At 37.7% G+C, this 17,281-nt stretch overlaps 3 protein-coding genes across 9 annotated transcripts; 1 reads left to right on the top strand and 2 right to left on the bottom strand.

Annotated features, from left to right (window-relative positions):
- Window positions 1–222: 222 nt before the first annotated feature.
- On the bottom strand, window positions 223–3,479 carry LOC121889472 (transmembrane protein 272-like). 2 transcript variants are annotated; one of them, XM_042401450.1, is made up of 6 exons: window positions 3,453–3,479; window positions 2,581–2,620; window positions 1,819–1,884; window positions 1,656–1,706; window positions 1,317–1,502; window positions 223–492 (listed from the first exon to the last, which is right to left on the bottom strand). In XM_042401450.1, the coding sequence occupies exons 3-6, from the start codon at window positions 1,865–1,867 to the stop codon at window positions 311–313; spliced, it is 468 nt and encodes a 155-aa protein (XP_042257384.1). In that variant the 5' UTR covers window positions 1,868–1,884; window positions 2,581–2,620; window positions 3,453–3,479; the 3' UTR covers window positions 223–310. The 2 variants fall into 2 exon arrangements, with proteins under 2 accessions (XP_042257384.1, XP_042257383.1); XM_042401449.1 differs by lacking the exon at window positions 3,453–3,479 and adding an exon at window positions 3,365–3,415.
- Window positions 3,480–4,231: 752 nt separating this feature from the next.
- On the bottom strand, window positions 4,232–7,632 carry LOC121889427 (transmembrane protein 272-like). The gene is made up of 6 exons (XM_042401377.1): window positions 7,400–7,632; window positions 6,510–6,549; window positions 5,749–5,814; window positions 5,586–5,636; window positions 5,247–5,432; window positions 4,232–4,501 (listed from the first exon to the last, which is right to left on the bottom strand). Exons 3-6 carry the CDS (start codon window positions 5,795–5,797, stop codon window positions 4,320–4,322), a joined length of 468 nt encoding a protein of 155 aa, XP_042257311.1. The 5' UTR covers window positions 5,798–5,814; window positions 6,510–6,549; window positions 7,400–7,632; the 3' UTR covers window positions 4,232–4,319.
- Window positions 7,633–8,728: 1,096 nt separating this feature from the next.
- LOC121889970 lies at window positions 8,729–16,832 on the top strand. Of its 6 annotated transcripts, XM_042402217.1 has the most exons (7): window positions 8,741–8,809; window positions 10,154–10,211; window positions 12,802–12,898; window positions 13,291–14,247; window positions 14,465–14,632; window positions 14,792–14,887; window positions 15,904–16,832. In XM_042402217.1, exons 4-7 carry the CDS (start codon window positions 13,294–13,296, stop codon window positions 16,210–16,212), a joined length of 1,527 nt encoding a protein of 508 aa, XP_042258151.1. In that variant the 5' UTR covers window positions 8,741–8,809; window positions 10,154–10,211; window positions 12,802–12,898; window positions 13,291–13,293; the 3' UTR covers window positions 16,213–16,832. The 6 variants fall into 6 exon arrangements, with proteins under 6 accessions (XP_042258148.1, XP_042258153.1, XP_042258151.1 ...); XM_042402214.1 differs by having other exon boundaries at window positions 8,729–8,809; window positions 10,154–12,898; XM_042402219.1 differs by lacking the exon at window positions 12,802–12,898 and having other exon boundaries at window positions 8,739–8,809; window positions 14,143–14,247.
- The last annotated feature ends 449 nt before the right edge of the window (window positions 16,833–17,281 follow it).

The raw sequence follows: 17,281 nt of genomic DNA, 5'->3' as shown, positions 1-17,281 counted from the left end.
AAATAAAATAGTCATTTTGTTGACAGCAATCTGGGCTCAGATCAGTCTGCCTTGCAAAATTACATTTCACAAGTAACAGTTTCGTCTCTTTCCCTTCTTACAGTTTAAATTTCTGAGCTTACACAAGTGATGACTAATGAATCAAAAAAGCCTGATTATGTTTTATTTTTTCACCTTGTAGTGTTTTTGTGATAAGAGATGAATAACAAAAAAAACATGTAATGCTGGTGCTTGAGGTGATTTTAATATCTCCAGAATGTGCATCAGACACACATGAAAACACAGATTAATATACTTTTCATTACTGCTATTAAGTGGCGCTGTTTGCAAGGAGGCCTAGGCAACAGAACAACAAAATCATGAGACCTAACAGGATATAGAACAGGTTGATGGGCCAGAAGGCCAATAGGTAGACCGTCTTATCACAGTAGAGTTCCACGCTGGTTGTCTTATTGTAACTGGGTTCGTAGATGGAGTAAACCCACACATTACCTGGGGAAAGAGGAGAAAGAGGCCCAAGCAAATCAATACTTCTCACAAAGTAAACATATGTTTCAATCATATAACAAGTAGAACATGGTGGCACAAGGGTTAAATATGGAGTCCTGTAAATGTTACTGCACTGCATTTATTCACCAATAAGCATGAGCATTTTTGGGGGCAGCAAAACAAGATAGAGCAACATAAGCATCCATCTGGAGTTGTGTTTCTGACCATCCAGTGAATGTAAGTCCAAAATTTACCAATCTCTTAGCTCAGTTTTGGTCTCCACCAATTCCTGAGGCAATTAGTAATTATCAAACTTCTTTGTCATAAGCAGCTTCCAATTATGTCCGGGAAAGATGTTGATGAGAACTGTGAGAGTGAACCAAAACAATTAAATTGCCTTTAAACCCCTAAAATTAACTGAAAAGACACTAAAATGCTCAGTAGGACTAAGGGAAACTGTAGTCAAGTGATAATTCTCTGTGGGCTTGAGCCCTATCACATTATTCTTTTCCACAGATTTAAATAACACTAAACACCAGCAAAAAGTGTTTTTCAAAAATTGCAAAATTGTGAACAATAAGTTGACATATTATTGCCTTGACATGGCTATAATATTAGCAAACAGTCGTCTTTACACGTCTAGCAGATGAGCGTTGGCCATAAAACTAAAACAATCTGCTAAAAAAAGGCTCAAATCTATGTAGGGATGGAGAGTTGGGTGATAAATTTTCTTTGACTGCAAGCAACACATTTTCACATTAATTAAAGCCATTAATTGGAACATTAATATCTCGAGTTGGTGCATTGATTGCAGTCTTTGAGCTTACCAGCAATGAACAAGGACAAGAAGAAGAAAATCAGCATGCTGTGCCAGATGTGCCTGATGATGCTGTCGCTATTGCCGCTACTGCAGGCCAGATTGTAGACCATGAACAGCAGCAGGGCTGCTCCCATTACCATTAAATAGATGGGGATGTAGGGCTGCCGTGGGCAGTCATCTTTGTACACTGCTCCTGTGAGACACAAGGACAAAATCTATTAATCATTTCACTGGTTGTAATTTGAATCAACAATTATGGTTGTTTGATATTTCAAAAGTCAGAAAAAATAATTTAAAAAATACAATTTTAATACACCTTCATGACAGTAAATGCACAGTCACTTACCTACTGCTATCTGAGGAACAGTAATGATGCATGTAATCACCAGCAAACATACTGCAGGAAGACAGACAATATTTTCAAGTCAATAATGACACCTGCAGCAGCTGCAGATGATGTGAGGACGACAAATGTGCAAGTATGACCTTAGCTCATCACTATCTCTCACCTTTTTTTTTATTATCAAGTGTGCTGAGGTCTGGCTCATACTCTGGCATTGTCAGTAATGATCAGGCTACAGATGGAAACAGATACAGGACATCAGCAGCTTGTTTTTTCCAGGTACAAACAACTGGAAGAACAACAATTTCACAAGTGCTCTTCATCATAATATAGTGATAAAATGACACTACTAATGTACATAGCCTACTGTAGTCTATAAAGCTGCAACAATTAGATGATTTATCAATTAGTCAATCAACAGAACATCTGCTACAATTTTGATAATCAAATATTGAGCAATATTTATGCAAAAATCTTTAAAAATTCACTGGTTCCAGCCTCCACTGATTTTCTGTTTTACCACTCCTCCATGATAAAAAAAAAAAAACTGGTTATCTTTGGGTTTTGGACTGTTGAGTGGAAAAAGTAACCATGTCCTCTGGGAACTTGTGATGGGCATTTTTCACAATTTGCTGACATTTTATAGACCACACAAATAATCAATTAATCAAGAAAACAATCAGTAGATTAATCAACAATGAAAATCATTAGTTGCAACCCTGCTAGTCTACTTCCCTTTCAGTAAAGGACAAAATGTATGTCATATTTCTACTTTCAGCAGCAACAGTATCAGCAAGAATACTAACAGTAACATAAATCTAATAAAATAACCACTAACAGTTTCTACAGGGAGAGGGTGGTTTGATTATTCTTTCTTATGCACAATAAACTCATATTTGATTTTAAACTAATAATTAAATATATTTACCTTGCTGTGTGTCAGATGAGCTGCACTTCGTCTCTGGTGGCTGGAAGGGAAAGTGAAAGCCTTTTCCAGAGACTGTTATGTATCCATTTATAGGTTGCAGGCAGTTCATCGTTCACGTATTCTTATGAGGTTTGTCTTTGTGGGTCTCAACTTCCTCTCTGAGTGCTTTTTTATTTTTTTGTAGATTGATGCTTGGTTCTTGTTCCCTCTCTATTTAAAGTGTCTAGTAATGAGTAGTGAGTCAGAAACTATAATAATTATTATTAGTTACAGCAATGCCTCTCTCCTGGGTGCCAGCTGATGCAGGGCAAATTACAGAAATCCAAAAAGTATTTCAGCGCACACCAGAAAACAAACAAACAAACAAACAAACAAAAATGTGTGAAACATGTAGTTTGCTCCTTTTGTTTGTTTTTTTAAAAATGGTATCTCCTAATAAAATAATGTCTGTGAGCTCCTTATTGCATGTTCCTGCCCCTGGTCTCTCAAAGAGACATATTACATGTACAAGGTTGATTCCAAACAGAATATATCAAACTAAACGAGTTTGAAATTTTCTAGGGGGTGCCCTTGAGTCATTTTGCCACACCCAAGCCCAAGACCCATATCAGACAAGTAAATACACCACTTCTGATATGTGCCCAGTTTCCTGAGTTTTCAAGTATCCCTAGCCCCTCAAATACAGTTTCCTGTTTCCAATAATGTATCACCATGGCAATGGTTTTTGATAAAAACTCAAAAGCTTCTCCATTTAGCATCATCAATGTCATACAACATGGCTGACCAAATTTTAGGTGGACGCGGTTAACCTGCTAGGAGTTCTGGTGAATGTCACTGGGTCCACTCAAAGAAAGGAAATCAAGGGCTACTACCTCTAAGGAGTTAGATACCTCAACAGGTTTGAGTGAGGCTTGTGGTTCAGCCCTTTCTCTCTGTAGGCTTCAGACAATACACCCAGCTTGAAACCCCCGTATCTCCTTTTCCATGCCTGGCCAATAAATGGCATTCTCTTTTGCTTGGTGTGTCATATTTTAAGCTATTCCTCTGCCTCCTTTAGTGATAATGGTGCATGTAAAAATATAGTTTATTTGTAGTGTTGGAGGCGAGGCTTAATGAATTGTAAGCGTGGCTCCGCACCATGGAAAACCAATCATTAGTTAGTGTAGTTAGCCAGCCCCTAGTAGCCAGTGCGGGCTGACCTAGCGTAACTCCTACTCCCCCGGTAGTTCCTGAGCAGCCGGGAAGCCAGGGTGGCTGGGTGACTGTCGGACGGACACATAGCCCTAAGCAGAAGCCCATGGTTCACCACCAACCAGTTCACGTTTCTAACAGTTTCTCCCCACTCAGTGACACACCCACTGAGAAACCAACTCTGTTTATTGGCAGCTCCATAGTGTGAAATGTGAAGGTTGCACCAGCGACCATAGTCAAATAAAATAGTCATTTTGTTGACAGCAATCTGGGCTCAGATCAGTCTGCCTTGCAAAATTACATTTCACAAGTAACAGTTTCGTCTCTTTCCCTTCTTACAGTTTAAATTTCTGAGCTTACACAAGTGATGACTAATGAATCAAAAAAGCCTGATTATGTTTTATTTTTTCACCTTGTAGTGTTTTTGTGATAAGAGATGAATAACAAAAAAAACATGTAATGCTGGTGCTTGAGGTGATTTTAATATCTCCAGAATGTGCATCAGACACACATGAAAACACAGATTAATATACTTTTCATTACTGCTATTAAGTGGCGCTGTTTGCAAGGAGGCCTCGGCAACAGAACAACAAAATCATGAGACCTAACAGGATATAGAACAGGTTGATGGACCAGAAGGCCAACAGGTAGACTGTCTTATCACAGTAGAGTTCCACGCTGGTTGTCTTATTGTAACTGGGTTCGTAGATGGAGTAAACCCACACATTACCTGGGGAAAGAGGAGAAAGAGGCCCAAGCAAATTAATACTTCTCACAAAGTAAACATATGTTTCAATCATATAACAAGTAGAACATGGTGGCAAAAGGGTTAAATATGGAGTCCTGTAAATGTTACTGCACTGCATTTATTCAATAAGCATGAGCATTTTTGGGGGCAGCAAAACAAGATGGAGCAACATAAGCATCCATCTGGAGTTGTGTTTCTGACCATCCAGTGAATGTAAGTCCAAAATTTACCAATCTCTTAGCTCAGTTTTGGTCTCCACCAATTCCTGAGGCAATTAGTAATTATCAAACTTCTTTGTCATAAGCAGCTTCCAATTGTGTCCGGGAAAGATGTTGATGAGAACTGTGAGAGTGAACCAAAACAATTAAATTGCCTTTAAACCCCCTAAAATTAACTGAAAAGACACTAAAATGCTCAGTAGGACTAAGGGAAACTGTAGTCAAGTGATAATTCTCTGTGGGCTTGAGCCCTATCACATTATTCTTTTCCACAGATTTAAATAACACTAAACACCAGCAAAAAGTGTTTTTCAAAAATTGCTAGCAGATGAGCGTTGGCCATAAAACTAAAACAATCTGCTAAAAAAAGGCTCAAATCTATGTAGGGATGGAGAGTTGGGTGATAAATTTTCTTTGACTGCAAGCAACACATTTTCACATTAATTAAAGCCATTAATTGGAACATTAATATCTCGAGTTGGTGCATTAATTGTAGTCTTTGAGCTTACCAGCAATGAACAAGGACAAGAAGAAGAAAATCAGCATGCTGTGCCAGATGTGCCTGATGATGCTGTCGCTATTGCCGCTACTGCAGGCCAGATTGTAGACCATGAACAGCAGCAGGGCTGCTCCCATTACCATTAAATAGATGGGGATGTAGGGCTGCCGTGGGCAGTCATCTTTGTACACTGCTCCTGTGAGACACAAGGACAAAATCTATTAATCATTTCACTGGTTGTAATTTGAATCAACAATTATGGTTGTTTGATATTTCAAAAGTCAGAAAAAATAATTTAAAAAATACAATTTTAATACACCTTCATGACAGTAAATGCACAGTCACTTACCTACTGCTATCTGAGGAACAGTAATGATGCATGTAATCACCAGCAAACATACTGCGGGAAGACAGACAATATTTTCAAGTCAATAATGACACCTGCAGCAGCTGCAGATGATGTGAGGACGACAAATGTGCAAGTATGACCTTAGCTCATCACTATCTCTCACCTTTTTTTTTATTATCAAGTGTGCTGAGGTCTGGCTCATACTCTGGCATTGTCAGTAATGATCAGGCTACAGATGGAAACAGATACAGGACATCAGCAGCTTGTTTTTTCCAGGTACAAACAACTGGAAGAACAACAATTTCACAAGTGCTCTTCATCATAATATAGTGATAAAATGACACTACTAATGTACATAGCCTACTGTAGTCTATAAAGCTGCAACAATTAGATGATTTATCAATTAGTCAATCGACAGAACATCTGCTACAATATTGATAATCAAATATTGAGCAATATTTATGCAAAAATCTTTAAAAATTCACTGGTTCCAGCCTCCACTGATTTACTGTTTTACCACTCCTCCATGATAAAAAAAAAAAACTGGTTATCTTTGGGTTTTGGACTGTTGAGTGGAAAAAGTAACCATGTCCTCTGGGAACTTGTGATGGGCATTTTTCACAATTTGCTGACATTTTATAGACCACACAAATAATCAATTAATCAAGAAAACAATCAGTAGATTAATCAACAATGAAAATCATTAGTTGCAAACCTACTAGTCTACTTCCCTTTCAGTAAAGGACAAAATGTATGTTGTATTTGTACTTTCAGCAGCAACAGTATCAGCAAGAATACTAACAGTAACATAAATCTAATAAAATAACCACTAACAGTTTCTACAGGGAGAGGGTGGTTTGATTATTCTTTCTTATGCACAATAAACTCATATTTGATTTTAAACTAATAATTAAATATATTTACCTTGCTGTGTGTCAGATGAGCTGCACTTCGTCTCTGGTGGCTGGAAGGGAAAGTGAAAGCCCTTTTGAGAGACTGTTTTGTATCTGTTTAAAGGTTGCAGGCAGTTCATCGTTCACGTATTCTTATGAGGTTTGTCTTTGTGGGTCTCAACTTCCTCTCTGAGTGCTTTTTTATTTTTTTGTAGATTGATGCTTGGTTCTTGTTCCCTCTCTATTTAAAGTGTCTAGTAATGAGTAGTGAGTCAGAAACTATAATAATTATTATTAGTTACAGCAATGCCTCTCTCCTGGGTGCCAGCTGATGCAGGGCAAATTACAGAAATCCAAAAAGTATTTCAGCGCACACCAGAAAACAAACAAACAAACAAACAAACAAAAATGTGTGAAACGTGTAGTTTGCTCCTTTTGTTTGTTTTTTAAAAAATGGTATCTCCTAATAAAATAATTTCTGTGAGCTCCTTATTGCATGTTCCTGCCCCTGGTCTCTCAAAGAGACATATTACATGTACAAGATTGATTCCAAACAGAATATATCAAACTAAACGAGTTTGAAATTTTCTAGGGGGCGCCCTTGAGTCATTTTGTCACACCCAAGCCCAAGACCCATGTCAGACAAGTAAATACACCACTTCTGATGTGTGCCCAGTTTCCTGGGTTTTCAATTATCCCTATCCCCTCAAATACAGTTTCCTGTTTCCAATAATGCATCACTATGGCAATGGATTTTGATAAAAACTCAAAAGCTTCTCCATTTAGCATCATCAATGTCATACAACATGGCTGACCATATTTTAGGTGGACGCGGTTAACCTGCTAGGAGTTCTGGTGAGTGTCACTGGGTCCACTCAAAGAAAGGAAATCAAGGGCTACTACCTCTAGGGAGTAAGATACCTCAACAGGTTTGAGTGAGGCTCGTGGTTCAGCCCTTTCTCTCTGTAGGCTCCAGACAATACACTCAGCTTGAAACCCCCATATCTCCTTTTCCATGCCTGTCCAAGAAATAGCACCTTAGGTTGGTCAGGGTCCGTTACACTCCAAGTGATGTCATGAAGGCTGTGGCTTCTTTGAAGATTTTGAATGCAGGACTTTTACATGTAAAGATGCATTTTAAATTGTAAAGGATGTTGATACCTCTATGTCTGTGACCAATTATGTACCAAACTCCATGTGAAAGTCTGGAAATTGTAGCAGTGGAAATTTCTTAATAGTATTGATATTTCTCTTTTTTAAAGGAGTTTTTTATTTATTCCCTAACTCAATAACATCTTATGAATGAATGATGCTTTTGAATGAATGACTAATTTTTTTTCATTTCATACCATTAAAAATGATCCATCCCATATAAGATAATATGACACGCAATAATACAGCATATCAATAACATCTTCTAATATTAGATGTATAAATGTATACTGTTATGAAATTGTCGTGTGGATTATGAGGTACTGTCACTGTTTGGGGTGTAGAAAAGAGATAATACAGATAACAGTGTCTGGTTTGTTTGTTGAAATGTAGAACATCTGTGGGTTTTGTTGTTTTTTTTAAATCAGCACACTGTTTTAAGATCTCTCTGCTTAGCAGAAACACAGTTACCATTTTTACACAATTCCGATGAAGCACGTTTGTGAATGATTGTTTCCCTCTTCATTAAGTCCTTACTGTTTACATTTCAATTCATTGCTTCTTTCTGAACCAAACCAATCAACAAATAAACGTCACACTCCCTTTTCAGAGCACATTATTTAAAATCACACAGGAAGAAGCATCCATACGCAATGGATTGTCTGTTGCATTTGACTGCCATCCATCAACAAACCAAACTCTTTGTGTAGTCCTTATTACCGGTAATGTATCCCATCTTCAGGTTTCCTCTAAAACGTTTTCTCTTAGAATAATTTTTTGATAAATAAACATGCTTCAAAAAACATGAGTTCTTTGTATATCTTTTGACAAAACAGTCATTTTTTTGACAGCAATCTGGGCTCAGATCAGTCTGCCTTGCAAAATTACATTTCACAAGTACACTGTAAAACCGAACAGTATAAGCTTATTAAAAATGATGAGTTGTATTACCTCAAAAATTAAAAACAGCTATTACAAGGCAAAATGTTTGAGTTATTTCAACGAATTTTTAATTTTAAGTGTACAGTACTTAACCACTTTAATGATTTATATATATTGTACTCAAATAATTTGATAGTAATCACTTAATCCGCGTGACGTCACGCACGTGCGTACGTGCCTCTTCGCCAAAGTGGGAAATGTCCGCCATTACTGCTGCTACATCCCTGCAGGGCACAGGTAAGAAGTTTGCTTAAACGTTTTTTGCATGTGAGTTCTTTAGATATATTTAGAGCCTAAAGCGAAAGAAAGAGAGATTGGTAAACTTGCTGTGGGACTGCTTGTGACGATATTTTAAGCGAAACGTGCTGTGGCATGCAGCAAGTTTCTCGACCTGACCAGCTAATTGTTGCTAACTTTAACTGTTACCATGCTGGCTGCAATGAAAGCGGTCATATGGTTTTCCGTGGTTGCCTTAATATTTTATTCGTTAGTTTAGTTACGTGTTTTGTCGGGTTTAATTAACGTAACTAATATTTGGCGTGTCTTAGAGTTACTTCATGCATTTGAAAAAACTGTTAACCATATCTGCCTAATTAAAGAGTGAAAGGCAATTAAAACGTTGAAAACACTGAAAGTTAACGTTAATTATCAGAGTACACAACAATAATAGTTATTCTAATGTTTCCCGTTGAGGCGGACCGTTTGTGATGCATTAATTTATTTGTGCAGGCTTTTTAAGTTTTCTGGTTCTTTTCTCAACCAGAAATTGGCGGCATGCGACCCCATTTTAATCGGGCAAGTTTTGGCAAGTTTCAGTAAAGGCAATGGTTTGCATTCAGTTTTTGCCCCGATGTAATGCTGGAACGTTTTACTACACGTCATGTATTTTAGTAAGGAGAGATCATTAAAAAAAATTAGTCTTGTGATTTGTGTGTGAAATAACACTCTCATGGTCAAGGTCAGGGCACAGTGTCCAGGGTTTGTGCAGTAACCTGACCTCCAAAGATTAGCAGTGTTGACGAAAACATAATAAGTAAAAAGAAAAACACCCAACATCCTTATTTGCCTGCTAAACTTAAGAGCCAGTATAGACTTTTGTTTGTTATATTTATTTGGTGATAAAAGGACCGTTCTAACCATTTGTATTTTTTTTCCTATGAATGTATGAGGATTTTTACTTAGCCAAAGTTTAAATATATTAAGTAGCCTGTTACATTTTTTGCTAAATTACACCCAGAAAAGCCTTTAGACGATCAAGGCATCAGCAAGACATAACATTACATTAGTAACCTGCTGAATGTATTTATTCTATGTTGCCCTCACCTTTTAGGATTTTGACATGGAAGACAACTTATTGTGCAAAGAAAGAGAAAATAAATAGCTTAATTTTTTGAGACCAAAAAGAACAAAGTGTTTTTCGGGTGTCCTTGGGTTTTGTATATTAAAGTCTGAAACACCATATTTCATGTAATTTCTGTAATGTAAGGTAACTGACAATTATTCAATGCTTCTCTATTACTTTGCTCTGGTTTTGTAAAAAGATTGCAGCCTATCTCACTTTTCAATCTCTTCTCTCTTCAGGTTGAAATTGAAGCAACAAAAGACTGGCTGAGATACAGATACCAGATTCTTCAATCTGGTATGTTTATAATGCTCTGCTCGTACCAGTTCTCACTCTAAATATTAGAGTTGTAAATAGAATTTTGGTTTCCAATGGCTTGGAGGTGCAAACTCTGTGCTACTCTCTTTGATAGAAAGGCACAGTTGCTTGAACATTATCGTTTACATCATAGCAATGTCTCCTCAGTCAATCAATTGCCTTGTCTCTATGACAACTGTGTCTGCACATTTCATTCAGTAAATGCATTGAAAATTCACCTAACCCGGTTACATACTCAGACGCTTGTGCAAAGTGACAATCAAGAAGGATATGTGTCATTTGTCTGTGCTGTGTGTAAATTTAAAGAACCTTTTAATGACAAAACTGTTCTCAGTCATTTAAGGATGCATTTAAAACAACATGAGATGGTGGATTGTCCATTCAAAAATTGTCAGTACCGCACTAATGTGTATTCCTCCTTTAATGCCCACAAAAGTAGGAATCATCTAGGCTGTGAATTCTCAGATTTTAAGACAGAAATTGTCTTGACAGAAACTGACGGCCAACCCATTCAGAACCAAGTTGAATCTGATGAGGCTGGTCCGTCTCAGAATTTTCTTGAGCTGGAAGCTCCAGAGTGTAATCCTCCCGACTCTGGATATGACGCTGGTGAATTGCAAACTCAACTGAGAAAAAATTTGGCTTCTTTGTTCTTGAAAATGCACAGTGTTCTGCATGTGTCAGAGACAGCGATACAAGACATAGTGGAAAATCTGGCACAAATATTCACGTTGTCCAAACCCCTTGTGAGAGACTCTGTCATCAAGGTTTTAGGAGAGCATGATCAGTCTATCAATGAGGCCCTTCTTGAGGAATTGGTGGAAGCTGTCATGAAAAGTAATGTTTTTGTCAGTGCTACTGCTGAAGGTGCAGAGCTGTCCAGTGCTAAACGGAGGAAAACATTTGTAAGAAGTCACTACCCTCTGGTAATGCCAGTGCAATATGCTGTGGATTCCCTTGGACACACAGCAGTGTATGTTCCAATACTACAGATGCTTCAAACAATGTTTAAAAATACAGATCTTCTTGACAAGATTCAAGAAACTAAACCATCACCACCTGGAATGTACATGTCTCATGAAGATGGAATGTATTTCAAAGAAAATCAATTGTTGTCAGCGGCAGAAGACCTTAAGTTGTCTCTGATTTTATATGTGGATGACATTGAACTAGCTAATCCTTTAGGCACAGCTAGAAAGATCCACAAGCTTTGTGCGGTGTACTGGTTGCTAGCCAATGTGCCCAGTATATATAGGTCCAGCCTTCATATCATACAACTAGCTCTGTTGTGCAAAGTACCTGATCTGCAGAGTTGTGGTTATGAAAGTGTTCTTTCACCTTTGCTGAAAGACTTGCATACTCTTGAGCAGGATGGCATTTTTATCGAACCTGTCGGCCAATGCGTAAAGGGCACTGTCATGTGTGTTGCTGCTGATAATTTGGCTGCCCATGGTCTGGCAGGCTTTGTGCAGTGTTTCAGAGGACACTATGTCTGCAGATTTTGTTGCTGCACTACAGACCAAATACAGTCCACTGAAGTTTCTGAAGGAGAGTTTAGCATGAGAACAAGGGCCTCCCATGACGTACATGTGCAGAATGTTGTGCAAGGAGAAAATGCATCTCATTTTGGTGTAAAGGCTGAGTGCACTCTCAGTAAGACACTACAGCATTTTCATCCTATTTCTGGTTTCCCACCTGATATACTTCACGACCTTTTTGAAGGTATTGTGCCAGTTGAGTTGGCCTTGTGCATTCGTGAAATGATTCGTCTTAAGTATTTCACTCTTGAATATCTTAACACAAAAATACGTTCATTTCCATATCAGCACTCTGATAGGCTTGATAAACCACAACCAATCCCAAAGAATTTTGCGGCCAAACTAAGCATTGGTGGAAATGGACATGAAAATTCCACTTTGCTGAGGTTATTGCCCCTTATGGTGGGAAGTAAAGTTCCTGAAGGAGATGAAACCTGGGCTATTTTGATGGACCTGAAAGAAATCGTGCAGCTAGTACTCTCCCCATCTTTCACAGAAGATTCCATCCAGTACATGCAGACTAAGATAAGTGATCACAGACAGGGTCTTCAAGCAGTGTTTCCAGATTTTAAGCTCCGACCCAAACATCATTACCTTGAGCACTACCCAGAACTAACAAGATGTTTTGGGCCTCTGGTTCACTTATGGACCATGAGGTTTGAGGGAAAACATCGCTTTTTCAAAAGGGTGATACATGACACACAGAATTTCAAGAATGTCTTGAAAACTCTTGCAACCAGGCATCAGCACATGATGGCGTATCACCTCAGTGCACCATTGTTTTTCAGACCCCACACACGAGCCTCAAGTGTCACCTCTGTCCAAATCGCCACACTGCCGCAAGTGGCCAAAGACTTCATAGAGACAAAGACAGAAAGCCAAAACATATATAGTACTTCAAAGGTCTCCATAAATGGCACAGATTTTGCAAATGGAATGTTTGTGTCTGCAGACCAGACTGGAGGACTTCCAAATTTCAGCAGAATTGAACGTGTTCTGCTTGTGGATAACTCTGTTTCCTTTCTTTGCAGGAACTACAAGTGCTGGTACAGTGAGCATTTACGATCATTTGAGCTGACATCAACAGGCAACACCTCTGTGCTTCAGCTGTCAGAGTTAAATGACACTGTAAGTCTCATGGCGTATGATATTGATGGGCATTTGATGTTAACGCAGAAAAGATTTATTTTGATCAGAGACTTGCAGGATTAAAATGTATTTGGAAATGAGGATCTATAGACAGTGGAGAAAATAATCTGCCCTCTGCTGGAAATAATCAGTGCCAGTGACACTGCCCACCACAACAAGCCAATAAAGACTAACTGAACAGATTGTTTTGTTTATTGCAAACGGCAGGCGTTTGAAGTTAATGATACTCATCAAAAACAATATTTTTTTTCATTCTAAAATGAAAATTTGAAGTACATTTCTGGCATTTCTTTTGAACAACATCATGATTATATGTTATCAAACTGGATGGTTCCCTTCAATCGATTCTCTCCTTTTCTTCTTAATAATAGGAAATGGCAGCTCAAAACTTCCTACTTCATGTCCATACCTCCACAGACATTGTGAGGAAGATGACTCTATCGTCACGTCCAGAATCTGTGGATGAGTTAAAAACGATGATAGGAGAAAAGTTTAATCTTGACTTCAACTTCAGCCTATCATACCAAGATCCAGATTTTGATGGACAGTTATGTTCCCTTTTAGACATTGAGGAACTTCCACAGAAGGCTGTGCTGAAAGTGATCAGGTCTGAGAGTGATGCCAGTTCAGTAGCATCAGATGACACGATAATATTGCCTCATGCCATGACTCCAGACAGGGTCAACAGATGGCCTGATGTTTTTCCAGTGCCCATTTTTTCCTATGAGGTAGAATTCTTACTTAGTGATGGAAATGCTACATATGACAGAACAGGGAAAACTCTAAAGTTGTCCAGGGGACAAAAGCATGACATTCTTGAGACTCTTGCTGCCAAGATGCATAGCTTCAAAGCTTACCCCAATGATAAGGAGGTTTCAATGGTAGCAGAAGCACTTGTCATTAAGCATCCTTGTCTGAAAGAGCCAGGATCTCAGACGGGATGGTATGGTTGGAAAAATAGTTTAAAGTTTAAGATGGGGAACTTCCGCACTAAGTTGAGTCGTGCAGGATTTCATGAGGTAGCTATAAATTCTGGGAAAAGGAGCCGGAACAACCCAAACAAACCATCTCCTCACACCAACATCAAAAGACCGAAGAGGGCAGAAGTGAATTTCCTTCCCAATTTCCCAAGAGGTGAAAATGCTGCAAGCCTTGAACGACTGAGACTGCAAATTGTAGATGAAGTGAAGAAGAGTGACAAGAACCTTTCTCTGATTGGAAAGTTAATGCAGACTACCTTTGCCCTTCGGCGCAATGAGATCGTCAGTGATGATCCCCCTGTTGATGAGATCCTGGAACGCTGGCCTGCACTCAAAATGGAGTCACAAGTAAAGACATTTTTTGTACTACACCTATTTGAGCAGATCTATCACATATAATTCTTTTACATGACTTTGTCTGTGAGGACATGAATAGTTTTACTCAAATGTAGATTAACATACCCTACATGGGTTGGTAGTGTCATTTTTTTATTGCTGTTTTTTATTTTTCCTTTTCAGAAAGAACACACTATACGCTGACTTAAGTCGTTTTATGTTTTTGCAGATCTGTGCTGAGTTTCACAGAATCTCAAACATCAACCTAAAGAACTGCTTCTATGCTGAGTTGGATCGACATGCCCCACGTCTTCAGCGCTTGTTCAGGAGGAAAGCTGCACGGACAGGGAAAGCAGCTGAAGTCCTCAGTCGGATCTTCCAGATGTATGACCTCCAGGTAAGTTGTTTAAGCTTCTTGGTGCTTTATAATTATGTTACAGTAGATTTTGGTTTATCTTTGGTAGAATTTTGGTAGGGCTATTTGTTTTAATATAGTGTTGTGTGGCTATGCTGTTTACCAGCCATAGTAAGGCAAGAATATGTTCTTGCTCCCAAGGAACAAGTTGATGTTCATGTCAGACGTGCTGCTGTTCTCCGTGCTCTCCCTGCATATCTGCATGATGACGACTCTGGATTTCTCAAGCAATGGGATGTAAGTCAGTATATTTATTTTGATCAAAGAGTCAAATTTCTTTGTTACTCTAATCCAGTAAATCACTGATTATACAAGTTGAAAAATTTCAGAGTTTGAATATTACCATTAAAATTATAGTCATATGAATAGAATGGACACAAATCAGAAAACAGGCATGTGTTGAATATGCTTTTCAATCATGGGTGTCTTTGAAATTACGATGTTTCCATATGCAATAAATCCTGCTTTAATTAATGTTATGTTTTTCTTGGGGGTTAAGGTTACGATCACAGTACACATTCAAAGATTTGTAGACTGGAATGAGGTATAATAAATAACTGGACTGAACATGATTAATAAATGTCTATTCATTTTATTAATCAAAAATAATGCCTCTGCCACTGTGTGAATGAATGAAAATCCACATCTTGGAGAAAACAATTCTGAGTACATGCCATTCAAATTTACCATATTGTATGGATATTGATAATTTTGATAACTTAATAACTGGTTCTAGCCCAATTTCTGTTTGCCTTAATCATTCATACTCTCCAAAATATACAATTTCATGATCTATTCCAAGCTTCAGTTTGCTTCAGTATGCTTAAATATTAAGCGGCCATTTCTCACTGTTGTCACTTGGACTGCAAACTCCAGTGTAAATTAGTCAAATCTATAGTTACATGAAAATAAACAGTACCATGGAAATTCCATAGTGCTACCTTTTTTTTGTAATGCTGAAATCCTGCCCTTGAAGCAATGGTAATATTACCAAGTTTCAGGTTTATCTTAATAAATGCCATAGTTGCTATGCCATGTGTCAACAAAATGTACACTCGCCCCTAAAAGATTAATTGCTTATTTTTTATTTTATGTTACATATGGTGAATCAAATCACATTCATAGATTGTAATTTTTTTTTTTTACTGCTATTTGTCTTCTGATAAGCCACTGATATATTTTTCAGCAATCACCCTTTAGAAATAGCTGAGGGAGTCTAGGGCCTAAGGTAACCCTTCTGTTGTTGTCTGCAGGTGGCGCAGTCTGAACCAGACATTGGTGACTTACCGGTTGGGCTCTTGATCAGTGCCACTTCAGATGCCATGTACCTCTGCCCAGAGAAGGTTGCGGTCGTGCTTGAGGGTAAAACAGTCATTGATTTTCCCACATTCGCTGACGCATTTGTAGTGCTTTTCGCACTGATTTATGCACTGCATCTGAATTACCCAAAAGACATGGCAAATACTTTTGACTTCACTCAGAAAGTCTTGATGGGTCTGGAGGATGGAAACATGAGACCCAGGGTCTTGAGCCTCAAAAATGAACTTTTGGCAGTGGAGTAGTTTGTTCCTGTTTTAAAACATCTTAGAGATGTGTTTTTCAAAGATTTTTATTGTTCAATTTTGAATGTGTTAATGTTCAAGAAAACTCATTCTGTACTGGTAAGATCCCATACCATGCGGTTGTCCACTATGTGGTTCTTTTGTCAGGCCATTTTGTTAGGCCCTTGCACTATTGTTCAATGTTACTGTTCCTGTTTTTGCACTGAATGGAAGCGTATAGGGCAAGATATTGATGTATAACGTGAAAGTTGTCAACCAGCAGAGATATTGCCTTAATATTCATTGTCATGTAACTCTTTTTAATATGCGGCCATTATAAGCAAACTGAAAAATTGGTGAACAGAACGGTTTATGGCAATATTTGGATAATTTTGGTATCAATTGCCTTTCCTTGTCAGGAAACGTACAAAAATGTTTTTAACTTGCCACGATTGTATATTAATATCATGATAAAAATTGGCATGTACCATTATAGGAGTATATACATATTGTCCACTTCTATAGTTTGGGGAAAAAAGTAATTTCCCAAAGGCCCCTGCACTGTTTTTGAAGGTGTTATCGTGCTAATTTCAGTGTAAAATGTTTTTGGTTACTAAATAAAATAGTAACTTGCATTTGAATCATCTGTGTTAATGTGTTTTTAATGTTTACTCAAAATATGTTTGTATTTTTTAGTCAAATCTACTTAATAAAATTGATGTAATCAGTTTCAAAAAAAAAATTAAGTTGCTTCACATGGAATTTTGAGTTAAAATTTCAAGTGAAATATTTAAGTATAGGGAGGATTGTACAACTTTGTTGAACTTAAACAAGTTAAGTTCACATAAAGTGAAAATAGCTTTACCAAGAAATTAAACATTTTCTGGTTAAGTAACAAAAATTTTACGGTTAGATATACTTGATTTTTATTAGTAGTCTGAAAACAAAATACTGAGTAATAATGATGTAAGTAAGAAAGTTTATGTAACTTAAAATATTGAGTATGTGTCACTAGAAATTACTTAGTAAAAACTACTTGAACAAGTATGTTTCTTTAACTTAGAAAATGGAATAATTATCACTTAAAATT

This window comes from Thunnus maccoyii, chromosome 22 (genome assembly GCF_910596095.1).
Source record: "Thunnus maccoyii chromosome 22, fThuMac1.1, whole genome shotgun sequence".
Lineage (NCBI taxonomy): Eukaryota > Metazoa > Chordata > Actinopteri > Scombriformes > Scombridae > Thunnus > Thunnus maccoyii.
The sequence above is the reverse complement of the archived record's forward strand: the minus strand, read 5'-3'. Positions and strand labels throughout refer to the sequence as shown.